Consider the following 7,309-nt stretch of genomic DNA (forward strand, 5'->3'; position numbering starts at 1 on the left):
CCAGGCTGCATTCTTGGCTCCCTGAGCACCTGCTGTGCCCAACTGCTTTCTGATTCCTTCATTTAGAAAGGATCCATACCTTTATTTGTAAATAAAGGCTGGGCAGTGTGTGGCACCCAGAGATAAATCATACCTGCCCTGGCTTGTTCTGGGCCAGGCTCTCTTCTAGGTACTTTACCTAAATTAACTAATTTTCTGTGAGGTTGGTACTATTATTAGCCCCATGTTATTAGTGAGTAAATTATTTTGCCCAAGGTGCTTAAGGCACTTGGGGGGCTGAACCTCTGACTTCCGCTCAGGTCATGATCTCACGGTTGGTGAGTTTGAGCTCCTCATCGGGCTCGCTGCTGTCAGCACAGAGCTGGCCTCAGATCCTCTGTCCCACTCCCTGACCCCTGCTCCTCCCCCAGGGGCACCCTTGATCTCAAAAATAAAAAATAATAATAAAAAAAATAAAAAACAAGAGCCAGTGTGATTCCAGAGTCTTGCTAAGGTTAATGAGGTTGAGTGTTAATAAAGAACTTGATAGACTTCAGAGGCAGGAACAATCACATTTAAGTAGTGGAAGTCCAAACAAACTTCATAATAAAACATCTCGCAATTCACAATGTGGTTTAACCAAATTATTTCCTTTTACCAGATGAGGCAATATAGTCATGGTAAATGGCACAAGGTCTAGAGTCAGGTGATACCAATATTCATTTCCCAGCCCTGTCACATTCAGAGTAGGTGTTCTTGACCTCATTTTTGTGCCTCAGTGTTCTCGTTTGTAAAAGGGGTATAATAAAATAATATACCTCATGCCATTGTGAGGATTAAATGAGATAACAATGCCTTTAAAGTGCTTAGCACCCTGCCTGGAACGTAGCAAGTGCTCAAAAAAAAAAAAAAAAAAAAAAAGATGAAATAAGATGCTGGCTTGTTTTATTTTATTGGGCACAGATGATGTATCAAACATGTTCTGGGCCTGTTAAGCCTCACAACAACTCCGTGAAGGTTTTGTCCTCATTGTACTGCCAATAGCGCATGCTCACCAGGTGCCGGGCATTGCTCTAACATACTTCGCTAACTCAACCCTCACGACAATCCCTAGAACTGCGTCTACATATCATAACCCCCGTTGTACAGGGGGAGGAAACTGAACCTAAGTAACTCGAACAAGTCCACGGCCAGCATGGGGAGCAACCGGGCAGTATGCTTCCAGGGTCTGTACTCTTAACCATGGTGCCTTTCAACAACTGGTAAGGAACCGACCGGGCTCAGAAAATAGAGATTCCCACGCCTGAGAAGCTCTCCGTTCCTTTCAAACCCACGGATTATAATCGTGTCCAGCAGATGGCGCCTCAGAGCATAGCAACGTGCGAGATCGGCATTAGCGGTCAAAACCACCATGCCCACAATGCTGTGCGGGCATTAAGGTCCTCCCCCTCCTCCTCCTCTTCCGGTTTAGCTGTCCGAGGCACCGCCTATGTGCTCTGCAGGCGGAATGTCTGTATCTGAGCCATTCGGGTCCTTCCCCTATCTTCAGATGGCGAGTTAAAAGGTGTTTTCCCTCATATTACTCTCCTTGCTTTACTAGTTGGAGGGTAGAAGGGCCGAAACAACGCTGTTTTTTTTGTTGGCTTCACCTGACGCGAGGACCCTTGACCTCTGACCCAGGATGGCGGCGCCCAAAGCCCTGAGGTGAACTGAGGCCGGGAGTCCCGCGTCATGTCGAAGCTGAACCGGGCCACTCGGGCTCTCAGGAAGCCCGAGGCTGGTGGCGTCATCCGGACCATCGTGCGGGCAGGCCAGGCCATGTCTGGGCCCTCTCTAGGCCCCATCCTGGGTCAGGTGCAGCGGTGGCTGGAACGCGGAGCGGGAGGCGCCGTGGGGTGGGAGCTAGTACCCGGGTGGAGGGTGCGGGGTCTGGAGCCAGGGAGGCCTCGGTGCAAAGCGCGGCTCTGCTACCTACACGCTTAATGTCTTTGCGTTCGTTACATGGGTCCTTCGAGGCTCATCTTCCTCCGTCCTTCCTCACCGGCTGTGGTGAGGATGGAGGGATGATGCACACAGATCATCTGGCGCGGAAAGTGTTAGTTGAATCCGGGCGGCAAAAAGAGGATGGAAACCGTAATGAAGTGAAGACGAGGGAAGGGTCGGACAGAACCTCCTGGGTGGTAGGAGGCCGCCCCTTCCCACACTAACGCCTGTGCTCCCCTCCCAGAGAGGCGTTTCCATCAACCAGTTCTGCAAAGAGTTCAACGAGAAGACAAAGGACATCAAAGAAGGCATTCCTTTGCCCACCAAGATTTATGTGAAGGTGCACAGTTGGGACTCTGATCCTGTTTGGTTTTAAGTTTTTATTTTAATTCCAGTTAGCACACAGTGTTACATTAGTTTCGGGTGTACAATAACAGTGATTCAACAACTCCCCACATCACCCGGCGCTTATTGTGACAAGTGCTGGCCTTAATCCCCATCACCTCTTGATCCTGTTTGCTTTTCTTCTTCCTTATTCTCCCTAGTTCCTGGGGCTGGTCACTTGGGGTTGGTGCTCAGCTCCTAACTTTGGGCGAGTCTCTTGCTTTTACCGAGTCCCACCTTCCCCATTAACACAGTGGAGACTAGACCGTATCTTTTCTGAGCCTGTCCTACCATATTGCAGCCATATTGCAGTTCCTTCCTTTGCCTCTCCATTCCACTGGGCTTTTTTTTTTTTTTTTTTTTTTAACATTTATTTATTTTTGAGAGACAGACAAAGCATGAGTGGGGTAGGGGCAGAGAGAGGGAAACACAGAATCCGAAGCAGGCTCCAGGCTCTGAGCTGTCAGCACAGAGCCTGACTTGGGGCTTGAACCCGTGAACTGTGAGATCACGACCTGAGCTGAAGTCAGACCCTTAACAAACTAAGCCACCCAGGCGCCCCTCACTGGGGCTTTTAGAGCAGAGTTGGGCCTGGACCAGAAGTGACAAAGCTGTTTGCTACAGATATATTCTCCCTGTGGTTTTGTGGTCTGTTAGATGGACACCATCAGGAGGTGAATCAAGGGAAGCGGCGGATAGAAGTTAGAAGTTCTCTGGGCCAGGGCAGTAGGGGTTAGGGGAGGCAGGAGACATATTCTCATATATGTCTTTTTCCATTAAGCCTGACAGGACATTTGAGATCAAGATCGGACAACCCACTGTTTCCTACTTCCTGAAAGCAGCTGCTGGGATTGAGAAGGGGGCCCGGCAGACAGGTAAGGGTCAGGGTGGGCTCCCGGGAGTCTGGGGGCTCTGGAAGGAAGCAGGGGCACCTGAAGGTCTACTTGTTTCTTCCTCCCAGGGAAGGAGGTGGCAGGCCTGGTGACCCTGAAGCATGTGTATGAGATTGCCCGAGTTAAAGCTCAGGACGACGCCTTCGCCCTGCAGGATGTGCCCCTGTCCTCTGTTGTTCGCTCCATCATTGGCTCTGCCCGTTCCCTGGGCATTCGTGTGGTGAAGGAGTGCGTGTCCTGGGAAGGTGCAATGGGAGGGGAGGGCTTGGAAAATTCTGGACTCTGGGGCAAAGCTGAGAGGGCCCATTACAGTGGGAGGGTCAGCTTCTGAGTCAAGGACCTTAGACTTCTTAGGAGTGGGGAGCCTTATTCATCTATTTGGAACATGAATATTAAATGCCTGTTACGTGTTACATATCGTTCTGGACATTAAATACAGCTAGGAACGCGACAGCCATGCTTGGTCCCGCTCCTGAGTTCAGTTCAGAGCTGGAGGCAGATGCATAAATGGAACATTAGGCTGCTGAACAGTCACTGTTGACAAAAGTACCTACAGGTGTCTTGAGAACAGAGAGTAGAGCTCCTGATTTTGCCTGGAGTGTCAACGAGGACTTCATAGAGGAGGTGACATCTAAGCAGAGACTTGGAAAAAGAGGTCACGGATGGGGGAAAGATCCCTGTGAAGGACAGAAGGTGAAAAAGTGAAGCAAAGAAGTGCAGTGTGATCTGGTATACGATGCTAGAAGCAAAGTGGGGAATAGGGAGAGAGGTGAGGCAGATGGACCTGCTGGGAAGGCCGAAGGCTGTCTATAGCTATCTCTAGTTCAGACTTGATCCAGAGGCGGCCTCCTCCTAGGGCTTGGGATGACCTCAAGAATTGTTTCTTTGAGTGAAATGTTGAATGGAAGGGCATCTGGCTCAGGCAACAGCAGGGTCAGTACTTGGTCCTTTATGGGCCTCTTGCTGGTTTGCGTCCCATGCTGAGGCTGATGGTTGTTTCCTAAGAGAAGTGAGGTTAAGCATGGTACAGGGATGGGCTTGACTTTTCTCAAATCTTTACTTTTACTAGGAGTACAGAGACGAGTCAATCTGACCCCTGCTTGCAGGGAGGCATGTGTGCACAGCCAGCTGACTTCTTTGTACAAAGTGTTCATGGGCACAGAGGAAGGGGCAGTTGATCTGGACTGGGGGGTGGCCGTGACCTCAAAGGACTAGTGGGGCTTTAAGGAGGGAATAAAAGGCAGAGGTGGGGGGTGGGAGTGGGGTGGCAAAGGTGTGGAGGCTGGGGAGTCCAGGAAGGGAGAAAGTGTGCTGAGACAGTGCCATGGGCCCTGGTAAGCTCCCCAAAGGTGACTGGCCACTCACTCACCATCTGTTTTTCTGCACCTGCAGCCTCAGTTCAGAAGAGTTGGCAGCTTTCCAGAAGGAGCGAGCCGCATTCCTGGCTGCCCAGAAAGAGGCAGATTTGGCAGCCCAGGCGGAAGCTGCCAAGAAGTGACCCCTGTCTCCTACCCTCCAGGATTTTGAAGGGAACAGCTGGAATGGAGGCCAGTTGGAAAAGCTGTGCCAAAGGGGAGGCAGGGAGGTGACACCAATCTGATTGTTATTTCCCTGACTTTAAATTATATATTTTTTTATGTATGACAGTATCAAGGGCTCAAGCCTAAATAAACATCCTGTGTCACCCACTCTCAATTTCTGTCTTGGGACCCCAGGGGACAGGGACCAATGCTGACAGTCGCCAACATGGACAGACCTCATCTACCCTAAGGAAGGAGGGTCTTCCTACATGCCGTGGAATCCGATGCTCAGCCAAGCAGAGCACCTTGCCCAGGTTTTGAATCGGTGGCAAAGGGAGGAGTTAGAGCTCCTGGTTTCCGATTCGAAATCTGTGTTTTCTCCCCCCCCCCCGGGGCCGGGAGAACAGGTGGGGGCCATGGAAGCCGAGACTTGGGTGTACGGACGCAGCAGAGGTATCTCGTGCCGCCGTCAGAGATCTCTCTTCTCTCCTTGGAGACTTGCCACCTCAACAGAAACGGCCTGCTGTGGGGACTCGGCGCCGAGCAGAGTCACTGCAAAGAGCACCTCAGGTCCCAGGCACTGCTTCGGGCCCCTCTCCTAAGCTGACCCCTGGCCTGGGTCCGGTGTTAGCTGAAAGTGAACCACGGTGGAGTTAAGGGCTGCAGAGCTTCAGTGGGTACCCGCCCAGGTTGAGGGAGGTCTTTGGGAAGCCCCCGGCCTTTTGCTTTCCTCGCTATCCAGAACGCCGAGGATTCCTGTCCTGTCAGCGAGAGGAGGAGTCAGGGCAGGAACGGGATTCACGTTTACTAAGCATGTTAGGCGCTAGGCACCCCCTTTTACCCTGAGATTTGGAAAGCATGGGAAAACAGGACTGAAACCCTCATGTAATCCCACCGCCCCGATGAGACTCCTGCCGGTATTTTGGTGTTTATCTTTTCCACTGTTTTCTTTGTGTATGTATTTATATATAAGACTACTTAAGAAATTGGAGGGGCACCTGGTGGCTCAGTCGGTTAAGCGTCCAACTCTTAATTTCGGCTCAGGTCGTGATCTCACAGTTGGCGAGCTTGAGCCCCGTCTCAGGCTCTATGCTGACAGTGCAGGGCCTGCTTGGGATTCTCTGTCTCACTCTCTCTGCCCCTCCCCAGGTCTCTCTCTCTCTCTCTCTCTCTCTCTCTCTCTCAAAATAAACTTAAAAAAAAATAAAAAAAAATGTTGGGGTCATATCCTGGATACTGTTTGATTCTACTTTTACTTCTAACTTAGCAACTAAGAATATTTTCTGGGGGCGCCTGGGTAGCTCAGCTGGTGAAGTGTCCAACTCTTGATTTCAGCTCAGGTCATGATCTCGTGGTTTGTGATATCAAGCCTGCATCGGGCTCTGCGCTGACAGCACAAAGCCTGCTTGAGATTCTCTCTCTCTAGGGTGCCTGGGTGGCTCAGTTGGTTAAGAGATTCTCTCTCTCTGCCCCTCCTCCACTCTCTCTCACTCAAAATAATAAATAGACATTTATAAAAAACATTTTCTGTTGTTAATTCTTTTCCTCAAGTGATTTTTAATGACTCCCTAGTATACAGGGGTGCCTAGGTGGCTCCGTCAGTTAAGCATCTGACTTTTGATTTCAGCTCAGGTCATGATCTCACAGTTCATCAGATTGAGCCCTGCATCGGGCTCCGTGCTGACAGTATGGAGCCTGTTTGGGATTCTTTCTCTCCTCTCTCTGCCCCTCCCCTGCTCACGTATATGTGTGCTCTCTCTCTTAAAATAAATAAACTTAAAAAAAATATGCATGCAGCCTTGTGATGAACATCATTTGGATAACAGTTTTGAGCGGCTTACGTGTCAGGCACTGCTTTTTTGGCACTCCTAGAACTGAGGACACAAGAATAAATATGACAGACATTTTCTCCCTTCAGAGATGGCATTTAATAATAATTACCCAGAAAAAATTAGTTACAATTACTACCGTGACAAAGGAGAGGTATGACAGGCTGGGAGAGTGTACGAGGGGTACAGCCAAGCCTGGAGATTCAGTGAAGAGTTCTCAGGGGAGGTGATTTTAAGCTAGAGGGGTTGAAGGCAAGACCTGAAGGATGACTGGGACAGCTGGGGGTGAGTTCAGCATGGGGTCTCAGGCAGAGCTGTGTCTGTTACCTATCACTGCATGATGATATTATCGCACACCTAGTGGCTTAAAACACTGTCTCCATTTCTGTACATCAGGAGTCTGGGCATGGCTTAGCTGGGTTCTCTGCTTCAGGGTCTCACAAAGCTGCAATTGAAGTGCTGGCTGCGGCTGTGGTCTCATCTGAGGCCCAACTAGGGAAGGATCCGCTTCTGAAATCATGTGGTTGTTGGCATATTTCCGCTCTTCCTCTCACCTTGGGCATTGCACTAAAGCTGCCTTTTGAAATTAAATGAGGCTGTTTGACTTGCTTTGGCCAGTGAAATGTGAGCAGGAGTCATGTGGGCAGAATTATTTACTAAACCGTGAGGCTCTGCAGTGCTGTCTCCCCCTGCTGCAGCAGGCATTAGCCCATGTTGATGT

At 50.1% G+C, this 7,309-nt stretch overlaps 1 protein-coding gene across 3 annotated transcripts; it reads left to right on the forward strand.

The window, feature by feature from the left end:
- Positions 1–1,423: 1,423 nt before the first annotated feature.
- Positions 1,424–4,927, forward strand: MRPL11 (mitochondrial ribosomal protein L11). Of its 3 annotated transcripts, none has more exons than XM_025915468.2 (6): positions 1,426–1,543; positions 1,660–1,833; positions 2,207–2,302; positions 3,128–3,221; positions 3,308–3,484; positions 4,632–4,927. In XM_025915468.2, exons 2-6 carry the CDS (start codon positions 1,711–1,713, stop codon positions 4,826–4,828), a joined length of 687 nt encoding a protein of 228 aa, XP_025771253.1. In that variant the 5' UTR covers positions 1,426–1,543; positions 1,660–1,710; the 3' UTR covers positions 4,829–4,927. The 3 variants fall into 3 exon arrangements, with proteins under 3 accessions (XP_086532961.1, XP_025771253.1, XP_025771255.1); XM_025915470.2 differs by having other exon boundaries at positions 1,428–1,543; positions 3,308–3,467; XM_086676835.1 differs by lacking the exon at positions 2,207–2,302 and having other exon boundaries at positions 1,424–1,543.
- Positions 4,928–7,309: the final 2,382 nt, after the last annotated feature.

Source organism: Puma concolor, chromosome D1 (assembly GCF_028749965.1).
Source record: "Puma concolor isolate L17-30 chromosome D1, mPumCon1.1.hap2, whole genome shotgun sequence".
In the NCBI taxonomy this organism is placed as follows: domain Eukaryota; kingdom Metazoa; phylum Chordata; class Mammalia; order Carnivora; family Felidae; genus Puma; species Puma concolor.